Raw genomic sequence first — 18,340 nt, forward strand, 5'->3', positions numbered from 1 at the left:
AAACTATTTCAAAAGATCAAACAACACAAAATTGTCTCAGGTTGATTCGCAATTCGCAGCAAAATGTACAAACTTGTCAGATATTTTACAACATACCTACCGAACAACAAAGGAATATGGTCATTGATTCGGAAAGATTTGGAAAGATAGATCACTTTACTAAAACCTTTTTAGTCAAAGTTGGAACTTAAGATGAGGTCCCTTCCCGCAGGACAACGTTTTAACTCTCGGCGCCGTAAATATGAGCTGCCCATCTGCAGCTGCTCAAACTCGGGCAAATAAGGCACGTGGGCTCCCAAGGAACATCAAAAGATTGATAACGCCGCGTTCTGACGATCAATCCCCTTATTCCGCTCCCGAAGACATCGGAACTTCTGACAAGACCTTCAACATTTGTCATGCTACATATTTTACATGCATCCAACGTCCAGGTGTTGAGCATGAAAATTCAGGGAGATAGTTTTCTACTTTCTACAACATCATTCGCAACAGCCCAAGGAAGACATATATCACACATGCTTCAATGAAAAGATATTAACAAAATTCAGAAGTTACTTTTACGCACAGCCTTTATATGCAATCCAAGGGGCATCTATCTCTTGCTCAATGCTCAGTCACTCTCATGAGACTAAGTCTTCCCAGTTACAACAACCTCTCCTCCTAAGCTGCACAGCTCCCCTACGGCACCCACATTTCCTAGGCGGTGCAGTGCGTCGCCTGGCTCCTTCCCGCCATTTCCCCTATAGGGGCACACCTCGGTGCCCCCTCCCTCCCCATATAGGCGACACACCGTGGGGCCGCCCCTCCCCTCCCCTAAGCGGCACACCGCGGTGCTGCCCCCTCCCCTCCCCTAGGCGGCACACCGCGGGGCCGGACACCCCCGGACCGAGTCGGCCGGGGCCGGCTGGAAGTCGCCGGACCGTCGCCGCCGCATTGCCAGCTGAAACAGCGCGTAGGCAGCAGCTGCGAACAGCGCCACACCGGCGAATATCCGGAACGCCACCCGGTGACCGAATCGCGCCACCAGGTACCCACCGAGCTGAGCGCCCACCGCGCGACCTGCGGCAGCGCAGAGAGGGGCGCTGTCAGATGGGGGTCAGGGGTCAGCGAGAGGGTCAGGGGTCAGCGAGAGGGAGCAGTGATCAGACTAGCAGCGAACTGGAGGGGCGAAGGTCAGAAGTGAAAAAGGCGTAACAAATCAGCTCGAATGGAGCTGCAGAGGTTTGCTGGCGGAGCAGAGGTGACCACTCCAGCTATCAGCTGATGCGAGGTTGATTGGAGAGCGGATGGAAGACGTAAGACGGTTAGATGGATGGCGGAGATGGAATGAGTTCATCATTGGAAACATCATTTAAATACACCGGATGAATGAACACCGAAGTTAACACGCTACATAAGCCGCTCCTTCAAAGCATCGCGGAACCCCTCCGTCCCTCTGAGGAAAACCGCGCCCCTCCCAGTGGCGATGGCCGAGTGGCGGTGCCTCACCGCCGCCGAAGAGGAAGCAGCCGAGGATGCCGCGCACGGTGGCCACCAGCTCGGGCTCCACCTTGGAGGCGGCGTACGTCACCACGGCGGCGTTCATTAGGCCGCTGTTGACGCCGTCCAGCGCCTCCAGCAGCAGGCTCAGGCTCGGGTCGACAATCAGCGAATAACCTGCCCAAACCGTGAGACACTCGTTAGCGTTGATTCAATTATAAAACGCGTGTTCAGTTGATATCAACAATTTCTTGTTCATGCGGTAAAACCTTATCACTTTTCGCACATTATACAGTTATTACTGTCGGAGATCTTGGCTGCACCGTTATTTTACTTATAGGATATCATTTATCATTAAATGTTAATTCGTTTATTAATTAATTAATTAATTAATATATTTATTTATATTTATTTATTTATTTATTTATTTATTTATTTATTTATTTATTCATTCATTCATTCATTCATTCATTCATTCATTCATTCATCCATCCATCCATCCATCCATCCATCCATCCATTCATTCATTCATTCATTCATTCATTCATTCATTCATTCATTCATTCATTCATTCATTCATTCATGGATGCCGCTGCGGCATTTCATTTCCACCAGCCATCCATTCGGTCCATGCCGATAGGCGCTTCTAAGTTCTAAGCGCTTTCGAGCGGCGCCACCTACCTATCAACCTGACGGCGTAGATGACCATGCCGAGCACGATGAGGCCGACCTGGCCGACGGCGCTCATACAGAGTCCCGACACGGAGAGCATGACCAGCTCTACGGCGCTGCCGACCGTGATGGTGGTGCCGATCAGCGTGCCGCTGGCGCCCAGCTGCGACAGGAACACGTAGCTGAACGTCTCGATGTGGCCCACGGCCATACCTGTGGCGCAGAGCGGAGAGGCGGTCAGAGGCGGGCAGGGGGCGGTCAGAGAGACGGATAGAGAGACGGATAGAGAGACGGATAGGGAGGCGGTCAGAGAGACGGATAGGGAGGCGGTCAGAGAGACGGATAGAGAGACGGATAGAGAGACGGATAGAGAGTCGGGAATACGTTTTAGTTAGGCGCAGACAGGCTGACATATTTCTCGACTCTCTACACATATGGCTCTCATGTCATCTCGCATGTTTCGCCCTTGTAGGAGGTCCGTATTGACGTATGCACTTGGTTTTGTATTGTGTATGTTCATTGTTCATGTCATGGTGTTTTACAGTGGCATCGCGTATTTATGTTACGCCATTTTAATGTGTGACTTCGTCGTTAATTGGGGCTAACCTGTAGACGATATGCAGTTAAACAAGATAACATAGAGGAGCGGACAGATATGCCGGATGGGCGGTCCAATGGGTCGAAAGACAGTGGCCGCGGAAACGGCAGAGGGACCGCTAGAAAGGTATACATAGAGGTCAGAGAGGACAGATAGATCACAGAGAAGATTGCGAGAGACGACCAGATGAGTTTTAAGACTTTTTTTGTTTTTTAAATCTCACCTTTTCTAAGGTAATCATCACTTTTACATCCATGACTTCCCCTACACGGCGAAGATGACCACAAATAACCTCGGTTCAGACTGCCAATGGGCACTTTCTAATTGACACAAAGAAATGAATTATGGCCATGGTGAGACTTCCGTGATAAGTGCCGCATTATTTGTGGGATTAGGCTGCAGCTCGTATAAGTAGCCGGTCGGGCCGGTGAGCCCGGTCGTCGGTAGCTGACGTAAACAGGATCAAAGGATTATCATCTGTGTACCTCTTCATGTTTGGAGTATGGACCGCACAAGACTATGATCAGGTCTCTCTGCGGACTTGCACAACACGGGCACCGCAACAGAAGCTGTGGTTTGACACAGACCCAAAGACGTCTGATGTAGTTAATTCCCTGTAATTCAGCTACGTTCAAAGCCACCCCTGGACCCCGCGTCGAGCGCTGCAGTCGGGTCACTGACTTTTGACTAGAAGAGTCGTTGACTTTTGACCAGAAAGGTCACTGACCTCTGACCAGAAAGCTCACTGACCTGTGAGCAGCATCACCAGGAAGAGCACCGTGAGCTCTATCTTCTGGAAGAGTCTGATCGTGTACTTGAAGAGCGACCCGGAGGGACTGTGGCGGAAGCTGATGTTCACAAAGTAGAGCACCACCAGTGAGAGGAACCGAAACGCCGCCATCGTATAGAAACCGGGCCTGTGCACACAACGGGTCGAAAGGGACCCTTGTCAATGATGTACTAAAAATGGACTATGGGGCAACTGAACGATGAAACATGAACATTTTAATAGGTACTGATTCAATAAAGAGATACCAGACACACTAAAATACAATTAATCACAGTGCCTTCATATTTCTAAGCTAGAATAACAAAATGACGCTTCAGAAGAAGGTAAAAGCACTTCAACGACTACAATATCAAACACATTTGGCAGCTCGAAGGCAAGTCTTAAATCGGAAAAAGCATACACAAGCAAAACCAATAATATCGTCTATTCACAGCATCTCAGGCCGAGGCCCCTCCCCCTTCCCATTTCATCATAGCTCCATGGATCGTACCTCGGCGCCTCACCTGAATTCGATCACTCCGACGGTGCTGAAGAGGTCCATGATTTTGCCGGAGAGCGGCGAGACGATGAGCGCGGCCACGGTGCCCCACAGGCGCTGGAAGCCGTAGTCGACGTTGAACAGCGCGCAGTAGGAGAGCACCGTCGTGTCGATCAGCGTGTACGTGGTACCCAGGCAGAACGAGTAGACCACGCGCAGGAAGACGTACAGCCACAGTGTCAGCGAGTGACTCTGCCGGTCGTCCCGCGGCGCGCAGACCACGGAGAGCGGCAGCGAGTCGGCGCACTGCAGGCGACACGACTGGGCCACGGCCGGCGGCGGGCAGGCCACGGGCCGCGCGCCGCCGCCGCCGGCCGGCACCACGTGCAGTCGCGTCGAGTTGTCGGTGGAGTTGACCATCAGAACACTGAGAGGTGCGCCCGTGGCCAGGCTGGGCGGCGGGAACAGCACCGAGCAGCTGTGAGGGAGAGACGGAGACGCGTGAACTGAGAGCGCCGAGCAGCTGTGAGGGAGAGACGGAGACGCGTGAACTGAGAGCACCGAGCAGCTAGACGTGTTACACGGACTGAACGAAGAAAACGGCATCAGTTACTGCACTCAGGCCACGACACTGTTCGGACTTCAGAGACCGTAACCGATCTAATAGTGTCGTTACAAATGGGCTCAGCAAACCAGCTTGTGGATGCACGCCCCTCCATCAAATATGTCCATCAAATATGCCGGGTCAGGAGTCACTCCCATCTCACCTGGCCTGGCCAGAGGCACTCCCCTGGCCGGGTCAGGAGTCACTCGCTCTCACCTGGCCGGGTCAGGAGGCACTGGCTCTCTCACCTGGCCGGGTCAGGAGGCACTCGCTCTCACCTGGCCGGGTCAGGAGCACTCCCCTGGCCGGGTCAGGAGGCACTCGCTCTCACCTGGCCGGGTCAGGGGGCACTTCCCTCTGACCTAGTCAGGTCAGGGGGCACTCGCTCTCACCTGGCCGGGTCAGGAGTCACTCGCTCTCACCTGGCCGGGTCAGGGGCACTCCCCTGGCCGGGTCAGGAGGCACTCGCTCTCACCTGGCCGGGTCAGGAGGCACTCGCTCTCCCCTGGCCGGGTCAGGAGTCACTCGCTCTCCCACCTGGCCGGGTCAGGAGGCACTCCACTCTCACCTGGCCGGGTCAGGAGTCGCCCGCTCTCACCTGGCCGGGTCAGGAGTCGCCCGCTCTCCCCTGGCCGGGTCAGGAGTCACTCACTCTCCCACCTGGCCGGGTCAGGAGGCACTCCACTCTCACCTGGCCGGGTCAGGAGTCGCCCGCTCTCACCTGGCCGGGTCAGGAGTCGCCCACTCTCCCCTGACCGGGTCAGGGGGCACTCCACTCTCACCTGGCCGGGTCAGGAGTCAGTCGCTCTCACCTGGCCGGGTCAGGATGAGGAGTCACTCGCTCTCTCTCACCTGGCCGGGTCGTCTCCGCAGTGCAGCTGGCCCACCGACGGCTGACTCCCGTTCACACTGTGACAGGACAGCCGGCACTCCCGCAGCGTCACGTTGAGCGAGGCCAGGCTAAAGTGCGGTTCACAGCTCTCCATCCGCCAGTTGATGTGCAGGTAATCGTCCACGCAGTGGTGGTTCAGCGAGGCGTCGCCAGGCGGCACTACCTGCTGCACGGCCGGCGGCAGCAGCACCAGGCACACGCCGGCGACGCCCTCTATGAGCAGCGCCAAACCCAGGTACATCTGCAAATGGAGAGGGGCGGGAGGTCAGTACTCAGTCTGAGCAGCGCCAGGCCCAGGTACACCTGCAAATGGAGAGGGGCGGGAGGTCAGTACTCAGTCTGAGCAGCGCCAGGCCCAGGTACATCTGCGAATGGGGAGGGGCGGGAGGTCAGTCCCTGTATGAGCAGCGCCGGGTCCAGGTACATCTGCAAATGGGGAGGGGTGGGAGGTCAGCCCCTCTACGAGCAGCGCCACGCCCATGTTGATGTACGCCTGCAAATGGGCAGGGGCGGGAGGTCACTCCCTCTATGAGCAGCGCCAGGCCCAGGTACGCCTGCGAATGGGGAGGGGCGGGAGGTCAGTCCCTGTATGAGCAGCGCCAGGCTCAGGTACATCTGCAAATGGGGAGGGGCGGGAGGTCAGCCCCTCTACGAGCAGCGCCAGGCCCAGGTACATCTGAAAATGGGGAGGGGCGGGAGGTCAGCCCCTCTACGAGCAGCGCCAGGCCCAGGTACATCTGCAAATGGGGAGGGGCGGGAGGTCAGTCCCTGTATGAGCAGCGCCGGGTCCAGGTACATCTGCAACTGGGGAAGGGCGGGAGGTCAGCCCCTCTACGAGCAGCGCCAGGCCCAGGTACACCTATCGAGGTGAGGGGCGGGATAGGAGGGGGAGAGAAGAGGAGAGAAGGGAGGCTAGTCCCTCTATGGCCAGTCCCTCGCGCCAGACCCAGGCACGAGAGGAGGGGAGGGAGAGGAAGGGAGTCCCGAGTCCCTCTATGACCAGCGCCTGCCGAAGAGAGGGAAGGAGGAAGACAAGGGAAGGGAGGGAGGGGAGTCAGTCCCTCTCTGAGCAGCGCCTGCCAAGGGGAGGGCCGAGGGAAAGGGATGGGAGAGGTCAGTCCCTCTGTGAGCAGCACCAGATCCAGGTACGGACGCCTGCCGTAGGGAGGGGAAGTAGGCGCTGGTGTCGGGCACCCACCAACGGAACGGCCCCGCGACACACCCGCAGCTCGACCGGAGAGCTGGTACAGCCGCCTGAACAAGCACTTCGCAACCGTCGGTCCTGCTGTGGCAGAAGCCCTGGCAGAAGAGGATGCTGGAGAGACGCTCAGCCCTAGGCCGCCGCGCGTCTGCAGCGGGGCATTCAGCCCGCGGCCGGCCACGCTGCCGGAGCTATCGGCAGCGCTTCAGAGAATGGGGGCGTCAAAGGCCAGCGAAGCTGACGGCATAACCATCGCGATGCTCCGAATGACTTTTAGTGTTACCGGACCGCACATACTGCATGTTGTGAACAGCTGCATCACGCGCTGTGAGCTGCCACTGGCATGGCAGACCGCTGTAGTTGTTCCTCTGCATAAGGGTGGTGACGTGGATGTGCCGAGCAACTACCGACCTGTGTCAATACTGCCTGTCGTTTCTAAGCTCTGTGAGCGTGTTATATGCACGCAGCTCACTGATTACCTCGTGAGCCATAACATTCTGTGCCACCAACAGTATGGCTTCCGCCCCGGACTCTCCACGGAGGCGGCCCTGCTCGATGCTGTCACGTTCGCCGTCGATAACGTGGACAATGGACGCGTGACGTCATTGGTGACGGCAGACACATCCAAGGCATTTGACAGCGTCGAGCATGGCCGTCTCCTGGAGAAGCTGGGATGGTATGGGGTGGACGAGCGTTGGTTTCGCGCGTGGCTCACTGGTCGCTGTCAGACGGTGAAGGGAGGAACAGGCGAGACACTACCGGTGACGCACGGGGTGGTACAGGGGTCGATCCTGGGCCCCGTACTGTTCCTCCTGTTCACCAACGACCTGCCGCAGCACGTGCCGTACGGCAAGCTTGTCATGTACGCCGATGATGTACAGTTCTTGGACACCGACCTGTCGGAGAACTTACCTCTGCTGAAGTGTCGCGTGGAGAACATGCTGTCTGTCGCCTTGCGGTGGTTCACCCAAAATAGGCTTAAGGTCAACCCTACGAAAACCGACATGCTTCTTCTCAAATCAGCTCGAAAAATTGTCACCGGTGACTTCACAGTGAAATTTGGCAGCTCTTCTATTAACTCTGTACGATCGTCCAAGATTCTGGGTGTGACTCTTGACTCGTGTCTGTCGTGGGAGCAGCATGTAACGGCGGTTGTCAGGCGATGCTACTCGATTCTGATTGGTCTCGCGAGAATGCAGCGCCGTATACCTCGAGAGACGAAGCAGCTGCTGGTGGAGACGCTGGTGTTTCCCCACCTGCGGTACTGTAGCTCTGTGTGGGGAAGCTGTTCCGTCACACAGAAACGCAGACTGCAGAAGTGCATCAACTTTGGCGCTCGCGTTGTAACCGGCCTAGGATACCGAGAACATGTCACGGAAACGCTGCGAGAGCTAGGGTGGAAACGGATCGAGCAGATGGTAACTGAGCACGACAGCTGTGTCATGTACCGACTGTTACACGATACCAGGGCCTCGGAGGTGTTACGCACACGGATTACCAGTCGTTCCGATGTAGCTGCACGTGAGACGAGGGCCACTGTCGACGGCCAACTCGAGGTGCCGCGCACGCGCACCGAATTCGCCAGACGGTCGTTCTACGCCCGAGCCGTAAGGGCGTGGAATGAGCTGCCACGATGTGTGAGGAGCTCCGCCACCTACGCTTCTTTCAAGAGGCAGGTGACCGGTGCCGGTTGATCTAGTGATCTCGCTTGAGACCTTGTAGGCAGGGCTGCGGAGTCGGAGTCGGAGTCGGAGTCGGAGTCGGTCGGAGTCGACAGTTATGACCGGAGTCGGAGTCGGAGTCGGAGTCGATTTTAGAAACCCGAGCCGGAGTCAGAGTCGGAGTCACCGAAAATCTGTCGACTCCGCAGCCCTGCTAGGTCTGCGGAGTCGGAGTCGGGAGTTGGAGTCGGTCGGAGTCGACAATTCTGCCCGGAGTCGGAGTCGGAGTCGGAGCTGGTCTTTAAAAGCCGGAGTCGGAGTCGGAGTCGGAGTCGCCGAAAATCCATCGACTCCGCAGCCCTGCTTGTAGGTATTTTAACCATTTTAAGGATTTTAGTCGGGTACATGTCCTTCTTTTGTGTGATATATTGTAGGAATTATGTTGGGTACTTGTATGACGTGGATAACTGAAAACCCACCCGATGGATGTTTTCCGAAATACATGATTATGATTATGATTATAACGGGAGGAGAAGGGAATGGGAGGTTGATACCATGCACCAGGTGCCTTCATACGGCCATCCAATGAGGATTAGCCACTAGAAATTGCCACCATTAGACAGGGGGCAAAGCATAAGTCCGGCGTCGTGAAAAAGAATGGGCACGCAATAAAGTCTGCTGAATCAACGGCAAGGAGAACCAATCGACGAATGTTCAGCGTTATAGATACCCAAACGGAGAGCGGATTGATGGATCAGACAACGGAACGACTTTCCACGGACCACGCTACTAAAAACGGTAGGGGAAGACTCGGCGGCTGCAGTCAGCGATTCATCAGTAGTCCCCACGTACTGACACACAATCGATTACCTGTTTTGTTGTTGGCACATGGTCAAAATGGATAAGCAGAACACCTTAGCCAGTGTAATTTGTATGCATTGCCTTCCACCGGCTGAATGCAGACGGCGAGACAGGGAGAAGGCGGTGATAGTCCGTATAGGCGGCACAGTGCATGGAGGGAGGAGCCTGATAGTCACCCCTGGACGACACAGGACGGGGTGCAGGGAGAAGGTGGCCACTACCCCCTGAATGGCACGCGGGACAGGACGGGGAGGAGGCAGGAAGGGGGAGCTGATAATCCCTCTGGACAGCGCGGACTGAAAGGAGAGAGGGAGGATGCGGTGGCCATGCTTCCCCCCCCCCCTGAATGGCACGTGACTGGGGACAGGACCGTCCCACTGGACGGCACAAGCGAGACACGGTCGGCCCGCGCTGCCCCGGCCAAACCACGAGGGTGGTCGATCGGACGGTGCCGCGGAGCGACCAGCGTGGTCGCCGCGGTCACTGGATGAATGCATAGGCAGACTTCTGTTTGGGGTCTGCGCGACTGGACGGCGATGGGACTAACTATAAGGCGTACCAGGAGTTCTAAAACGGAACAGCTGTAATTCGCGATAGCTATAGGTTGTGAAGGCTAAAGAAGGTAGGTTATCGCTTAAATGTATAACTTGATAGCGCTATCACCAAGCAGCCGACATCAGTCGATTTCATTGTGGTGAGGGTACAGGAGGAACAGTAGGGGCTAGCAGGTGAGAGATCACCGCATCACCGTCACCTGAATGCTACTCAGTAGTCAGCAACTCAGTACAGTGCCAGCCGGCTGAGCAAGGATAGGCCATAAAATGTTATCATACGTCAGGCAAAACTTAAACGACCGTCGACCAGCGATGACAGGAAACGGTTAAAAAAAGTCTGGGGGCCTGGACATCGTAACTAAAATCAGCGCTCACTTATGTACGCAAATACATACATCAACATAAATAAAAGAAGCCTAAAACTTTGAAATCTGAGAAGTAAAAGCTGGTAGAAGTTTTGGTGCAGCACAGGCACGGGGTAGACGGTCATCTCTGACATTAGTGCCGTGATGATGATGATGTTTGTGTTTACGAACGGCCCCCGGACCGGCGCCCGCTGTGCTGACCTTGAAGTTGCCCATCTTGTCGCCGATGTAGCCGGCGGAGAGGGCGGCCACGATGCCGGCCACGCCGCCCAGCATCACGATCAGGCCCGTCTCCTCTGCCGTCAGCCGCAGGTGCGCCATGTGCGTCGACATGTGCGGCCAGATGGTGACGATACCTGCGCACGTAGTGGGTCACACGTCACCAGCACGGCAAATGGAGTTAGAAATGGCGTCGAGTGGCGATGTTAGGCAAAAGTATGCAGCCGACAACAATACATTGAACTGAACTCGAAAAACGTTATGAATTTTAATAACATGGATGTGTTTTCTCTGTCGTCAACCTCTTCTCTGTAGTTACCTTGTCTAGGTATACGAGAGTTAAGAGTTATAATAGCAGCTATAGATTACTCATTCACTTCTATACTAAACAACAGTCTATATGTTCGACTTATCGCATTATTAGATATGCACGCAAGACGTGTAAACTGTGCAAGCGTTCTGTCCCGCCAACGCGTATCTTTCCCGGAGAGCCATTATCACCATGTGACATATTAACATCCCCTGATATAGCCCGCTATACAAGTACCTACGCAATAAGCACCCCACAGCCTCCCAAAGTCTCCCATAGCCTGCCGTTACCGGCGCATCATTGACTGAGTACCCAAACATCTGACACAGCCGTCAACACAGGTCGGACACCGCGTCAACACACGGGCCGGCCGGCCGGACACACGTCACAGAGCAGTCGCCGCTCCACTTACCCTGACCTTGACACAGAACGGACTAACTTCAGCCCCCGGGCACCAAACATGTCATGTTGCAATGGCTCAGCTTCGTTTGGCCGACTGCCAAGTGGGTCACTGGGGTGCACCCCCGGGCGGAGCCCCCACCTGCAGGATAGGGTCCCCCGGCGCGCCCACGGGGGGCAGGAGGGCAGTGTGGGGGCGTCCATTTGACCAGAATGACACCACCGCATCGGCTGCCTCCTCTCATTACAAATTATAATTCTACTCAGTCCTTCCGGCTTTGAAGTGGTTTCAATTCCAACCCCCTGCCGAATACCATGGAGGCTTTACAAGGGTCCGTCCTAGCTCCGTTTTTATTATTTTCGTCAATGACCTCAGTCTGCGAGCCCCGGACTTCCATGTGACTCCTGGAATGCTGACGATAAACACAGGCCTTAAATCCGATGCTACTGAAATTTATCATTCATTTCAACTCATCGAAAACAAAAGGTATACCTCACATCCTTTTTGTCCTCTCAATATCATGGTTCCTCAATGTTTTAGAAACTGAACCCGTGCCTTCACCTTGGCACCGAACTGAGCACTCGCTATCTCTCCTTAAGCAAAAGTATCAACGGTTAGATAGCAGAGCATGAGATTTATTAAATATCATTAAATGTAAAATGGGAAAGATCTTCAACGTAGGTCTAACATCTCATGGGAATCAGGTACGGTCAACGGTGGCTGTTATGCCCCGAGTGTTCCTAAGAGTGTTTCCTTCCGCATAAGCGGAAAACGCATGGTAATCACATGCAACTAGCTCCCGATATGGCTTATGTAATGTGATACAAAAAAAGCGAAAACAAAAACCGTCCTGTTGCCAACAGTACTCAGTTTCCAAGTTATACCATGCCTACCTACTTTTTGCGGCGCGTGTGAAAGGACCGGTCTCCGCGGCGGTTCGCTGCCGTCTCCCCTCACCTGCCAGTTCCATGAAGAACAGGAGTTTGATGGGCAGCATCCTGACATCGAGCAGGTCGGCAACGAAGGCCTTCAGGTGGTCCCACGCAATGGCCCATAGGTGTTTAGCTGGAAAAGAACACAAACCATGGTTAATTCCGGCTACTTAGTGTCAACTGTTCCTCGATGGACAACAGTACAAGACGCACTACATGAGTTGGAACCGGTCCCGGACGATATTTTGAATCCAGTGATCGTTACCAAACCGGTTGACCGACTATGATTGACTCTATTGCCAAAACTACCAACAAATTAGCGTCAACTTTTGCCCCGTACATGATGAAAATGTTCCATTGCGGTTGTCCAATATGGACGCCAATACACCAAACGATGAGGAACAAAATAGTACGCTCTTAACCCGCGAGTTGCGGGGGGGGGGGGCGTTGGGGAACATTCATTCTGGCCAAGGTTCATAATGTCCAGGGTACGATATGCCCAGTGTCGAAATGGCCAGTGCCTTGAATAGGCCAGAGTTCATAATGTCCAGGGATTGCATAGTCCAAATGCGGCCAACTGGCTGCAGATAGGGTATATTCAAAGAGGCCAGGGCTCATAATGTCCAGGGCACGATGTGTCCAGTGTTCGAAATGGCCAGGGTTCATAATGTCCAGGACACGATGTGTCCAGTGTTCGAAATGGCCAGGGTTCATAATGTCCAGGGAACGATGTGTCCAGTGTTCAAAATGGCCAGTGCCTTGAATGGGCCAGAGCTCATAATGTCCAGGGATTACATAGTCATTGAAAGTGACGTCATTATGTAAAAACACGGAACCAGCTCAATGCGAAGCAGTGCAGTGCCGAAGGCAATGCCTTAGGAGAGATTACAGGCAATAGTAAATCAAATATTTTTAGGTTAAGTGGTTATGTATCTGGCTTCAGGCCGAAGGCCTGAAGCCTGATGCATAACCACTTAACCTAAAAATATTTGATTTACTATTGCTTGCAATCTATTCATGCGAGAAACTATTTCCTTATCCCCGGTAGGCAAACATCATTACCTTAGGTTAGGTTAGGTTAGGTTAGGTTAGGTTAGGTTAGGTTAGGTTAGGTTAGGTTAGGTTAGGTTAGGTTAGGTTAGGTTAGGTTAGGTTAGGTTAGGTTAGGTTAGGTTAGGTTAGGTTAGGTTAGGTTAGGTTAGGCTAGGTTAGGTTAGGTTAGGTTAGGTTAGGTTAGGTTTGGTTTGGTTTGGTTTGGTTGACTGTGTAATCCCTGGACACTATGAACTCTGGCCAATTCAAGGCACTGGCCATTTTGAACACTGGACACATCGTGCCCTGGACATTATGAACCCTGGCCATTTCGAACACTGGACACATCGTGCCCTGGACATTATGAACCCTGGCCATTTCGAGCACTGGACACATCGTGCCCTGGACATTATGAACCCTGGCCTCTTTGAATTTACCCTATCTGCAGCCAGTTGGCCACATTTGGACCATCCAAACCCTGGACAATATGAACACTGGCCAATTCAAGGCACTGGTCATTTCGAGCACTGGACACATCTTACCCTGGACATTATGAACCCTGGCCTAAATAATACGCACCCGGGGGCGTTAAACGCCCCCACTTTTTTCGCCGGGCCATAGCATAAAAACGGCGCGCCGCAGGCGCGCCAAATTTTGGGTACCTGTAGGGAATTGATTGAAGTGTATTGTGACAAAGTTTCAAAAAAATCGGTCGGAAAATATTTGAGATATCGAGGTTTTAGTGACGTCATAATTTCTGAGTTTTCGGCCAAAAATGGCATATGTTCAAAAAATCATATAAAATCACAGAATAGACATACAGACATGCCGTAAACGCCATTAGACTGCCAATACCATGAGCAATCAAATGGCTATCTTCGATTATTGATTATCGTTCCGCATTTTCCAAAATCTTGAACTGAATCTTGGCAATTTCTCGTGACTACTTCACGTCCATGATACATGCATTTCTTAAATTGAACTTTTTAAGCCAAACACGTACTCATATGATAAAATGAATGTCACCATCGTGTTCTACGCTCCAAATTACCCATAAAACATGTGTCACAGGCTGCGAATATCAGTTTTGATTTTCGGGGATATGTGCCTACCCGGTTGACCTGACCTTGACCCTGACCTATGCTTTACTGACCCCTACATGGAGCTGACACTCTTGCAGGTATTATATGATGGATTGTGCACCGTTTTGACGGAGTTTATGACGAGAGGCGCCCATTGCGAAGTCCTGAAGTCCATGCTACTGAAAGCCCGATTTCAGGTGTTTGACCTGACCTTGACCCGACCTGTGACCTCAAAATTCAACTTTAAAGTACTCATCTGAAGCGTCTCGTCGCGTTCTTTCGTTTGCCGCCTCGTGCGTTTCGCTGCGCCTATTGGTTCTCGAGTTATCGGCTGGGGGCGTTTAACGCCCCCCCCCCCCCAGCAAACGGTGGGTGGCGAAATACCCCAGCAACTGCCGGGTTAATTCATGTCCAGCGTTACATACGTAATGTGAGTTTCAATACCGCTCTCATGCAGCAGCGAGGACACGTGTTTGATAACTACCCACAAGGCTTCTAACGGAAGGCACCCACGCTGTGCTAGTCCATGAGATGCTGAATGCCCATGAGAAAGGTAAGCCATGGGTGTAATATTCAACAATTAATGGCCATAGGTAATTATGGTAAACATGGCAGTTACGGAAATGCACTTTCAGTCAGTAGCGGCGGAACACCTTCAATTAGGGGGTAGGGGGGTGGGGGCACTCCGCACTGCCGACTTTTGGTCCCATTCTTTCCATGCAGCGCCCATAGGGCTAATGTTAAAATGCCAAAATTAAAGGTGCCCCGGTGCCCTCCCCGTTCCGCCGCCTATGCTTTCAGTTTGGCGACCGCACCCGTAGTAGACACTGAACAGGAATATCTAACATCTGCACACAATGTCAGTCAATGTCACTGCATAGTTAATCAGGAATGGATGATTTGCTAATGACAGCCGAGCTATAGCGTAACAGAAAACCGGGAACCACCCGGGCAAGTCGTACGTGGGGCGTACGGTACGCGGGGCCGACGGTTCAAATCCAACATCCAGCTATGCGGCTCCAAAGTTCATTGGCTGAGACGTCTTCAAAGAGCCAATGACAGAAGGCCCACTGCCAGATATCATAGCTTTGGTGGCACCAAATTTGAGTTTCTGCCTTCAAAAACTGAGTCTCAGTTCTTCATAGGGCTTTGTTACAGTGCTCATTGCCTGAATGTGACAAGGGTAAAGAAGGCATCATGGAGGGGCGCCGACATGCAGTCCTACAGCATGCAAAAGGAGTCACAACGATGGTGTCTGAGACAGCAAACAAACACTGAATATTTCATCCGGGAAAGTACCCTCGAGCATCCACCACATGAGCCCTGCCTGCTGTCCGCGACCGTCTCAATGCATGAATTCGGCCCTGACATTGAGCTCAGTCATCATCTCTTGTCTGCACTTACACAGCCGAGGTCCCTCGTCCTCCGACTAAATGCCATCATCCCATTTCAGCTCACTGCTCATATAACAGCCGCCCTAGGACTGAACATTGACATGTTGGGCTATTACAGAGTCCAGACTATGGCATTGTTAGCTGAATTGTACGTTTTAATCTTTTTCTTCATAACTTCTTTCATTGAATTCGCCTCCAAGGACCTTAGTCATGGCTCAACTGCCTCATGACCTGAGGCCAAAAATCACCGTCTTGAAACCAAAAAGAAGTTACAATTATAAGTGAGGGGACAGTATCAGGCAAAATACAACCGACGGTATTACCGTCGAAGTATTTGTTGATCTTATCAATCCAGACAAAAATGTTCTTTAAATAATGCCAATGGCCCATAGAAAGGTATAATTAATCATGAATGGTAGCACAATGTTGAATGTACACTATGCAGTATATCGTTAAAGGGCCTTAGTGGATGTTTGACCTGAAACTTCAGGAGAATAAGACATGTTACCAAATTTGCGGAAACAGGTTCAACTTAAATGGAAAATAATCTGAGAGTTAGGTATATCATCAAAATCGAATCCTGCTGATCAGCTGACACATTATCAAAGAGCCATGGTATAATCACATTCACAAGCCGTTCAGTTCGAATTAAAAAAAAAGTTAAAGGCTTCTTGCATAGGCTGAATGCCAAATAATGCAGACTTGACTGGCTGCACCACAGGCCTGTGTTCTGCGTCCCGGGAATTTCCTCCTCCGCACTGCTTCGCACCGTCTCTCTCCCCCCCCCCCCTCCGGTGATGATCAGGCGGAACCGGCACTACCGGCGTGCAGCGTTCCGCTAACCTCATGCCCCCTCCCCCTCCCCGTCGCGTACCGGTCGGCCGCACGCTGACCACAGCGGCCAGGAGCGAGCACTGACCTCTGACCCCGGCACGCGGCACAGGCCGGTCGGCTTTATAGAGAGGCGGCATTTTTGGCCGCACGGACCGCATACCCGACCCACGGTCAGGGTCCGATCATGTAGCGAAAGTCGGCTCTACATATATTATGGGAGACCGAGACTAAGGTGCGAGATAATGGAAGGGGAGGGAAGGGAATGGGAAGAGAAAGGAAGAGACAGAGGAAAAGAGCGTGAGGATAAAAACGGAGAAGGAAATTGTAGATGGAGATGGAGATGGATATGAAGCCAAAACTCATAAACAGCAGACTTTTCATTTCCGTTAAACAGCAGTCATTTGCAATATTTGGTCAGTGCTGCAGTTACGCTCGAGATGGAGCCCTGATTCAAATCTTGCCCACAAGTTTCCGCAGAGTAGATAGCGAAGTCATACGAGGGCGTGCCCGACAGAGGTAAATGACGTCCATGGAAGCTCCTCTATCTTTAGCGGTTCGGGCCGGCACACGGAGAAAGAAACAAAGAGCATCGTGGGTGTCAATTCCGGGTTGAGAGCCGTGAATATGCTGCCATTAAGCCACCCTTTTACGCCATCTGATTGAGCGTGACGTATCATAAGGAGTCCTTCCATCACATTATCTCGGACAATGCCCTCCTGTGGGCTGGTGGGGCGGACTCTGCGGGCTGCGGCCGGTGTCTAGCGGTCTGACCCGAGCACGCCGGACGGGCCGTGGCCCAGTGAGAACGGCTGCTCGGTCGTGACCGTGACAGTGCACCGGGGCCGAGCCGAGCGGTACAGACATCCGCCAGCCAGGGTCAGTGCCATCGGCGGCCCCGACCGGCCCGACCGGGCGCGACTGGCCCCCACCGCTCCCCTGACGCCCAGAAAATACACGTCGCCACCGCGGAGAGGCTGCAGCGGACATCCGTTCATCTGCGTCACATCTAGTGGAATAATAGGACGGTGCAGGTAAAGGGAGACTTTGGTGAACCTGTCGACAACGGGCAGTGATAGCTGCCAACTGACCCTAACAAACACTAAGAGCATGGGTGAATCACATCACATCCTTGGTGGACCACATCCTTCGACAACATTTTAACTTGGAAGGGTTCCTACCATTTCTATCGGACCTCTTATTGAAATAACCTTTATTTAGTCTGGAAGATCTTTATTTAGGTAATATATCATATAAAGGCAAACAGGAAATCAAGTGACAGGTTCAGATGATTTGAAGTTGGGCATAACATACACAAAGATGACCTAGAGAGAAAGATCCAGTGCAACAACAAACATTCTAGCATTGATTCGGACTTCCTAAACAAACCAGCTATCTAGGCCGGCACTCGCAGGCTGCGTAGAAAATCGTGACGGATGGTTGTGTATAAGGTTGGTGCACGTGCAGCTTATATGGTCTGTGATGTCAGGCTCGTCCTCCCCACTCACGGGGGTGGTCCGCGGCAGGGTGGCTGCAGTGTGCTGGTGTTGAAATTCACAGGGCCATTGCCAGACGGTATCGTCACGGCGCACTGCGCTACACATTCTCGGCCGGACACCGCGGCAGAACACGCCGGGTGTTACTGGCACGCCGGGTGTTACTGGCACGCCTGCATTAAAGGCTCTGTCGGCGACACATGGGTATGTACGGGAACGGAAGAACAGGTGAACTACGGAAGTAAAACGTTTGATGTGGCCTTCAACACCTGGATGCTTTGAGGCGGTTTCGGCGATAGATTAACCCTCGCATGTGTAGGGGGGGGGGGGGGTCGGATGGACCCCCCCCATGGTTTTTCGCGAATAACTCGCGTAAAAAGCGGCCGATCGCGACGAAACTTTCAGTACCCTCGCATTGATCAATTTTACACCTACCCTGAAAATTTCATGACCCTGACCCAAATGACCTTTGACCTGTGACCTCTTTTC

The 18,340-nt window shown here is 53.0% G+C and overlaps 1 protein-coding gene across 1 annotated transcript in view; it reads right to left on the bottom strand.

The window, feature by feature from the left end:
• Window positions 1–850: 850 nt before the first annotated feature.
• Window positions 851–18,340, bottom strand: part of LOC122365851 (major facilitator superfamily domain-containing protein 6-like) — a 69,256-nt gene continuing 51,766 nt past the window's right edge. Inside the window, exons 2-9 of the mRNA XM_043337432.1 lie at window positions 12,042–12,149; window positions 10,357–10,511; window positions 5,474–5,754; window positions 4,043–4,495; window positions 3,500–3,666; window positions 2,161–2,364; window positions 1,489–1,656; window positions 851–1,059 (exon numbers count right to left, since the gene is read on the bottom strand). Coding sequence (XP_043193367.1) covers window positions 851–1,059; window positions 1,489–1,656; window positions 2,161–2,364; window positions 3,500–3,666; window positions 4,043–4,495; window positions 5,474–5,754; window positions 10,357–10,511; window positions 12,042–12,149 — 1,745 coding nt within the window. The remainder of the gene's footprint in view (window positions 1,060–1,488; window positions 1,657–2,160; window positions 2,365–3,499; window positions 3,667–4,042; window positions 4,496–5,473; window positions 5,755–10,356; window positions 10,512–12,041; window positions 12,150–18,340) is intronic.

This window comes from Amphibalanus amphitrite, unplaced genomic scaffold, assembly GCF_019059575.1.
Source record: "Amphibalanus amphitrite isolate SeventyFive unplaced genomic scaffold, NRLGWU_Aamphi_draft 000768F_arrow, whole genome shotgun sequence".
NCBI lineage: Eukaryota > Metazoa > Arthropoda > Thecostraca > Balanomorpha > Balanidae > Amphibalanus > Amphibalanus amphitrite.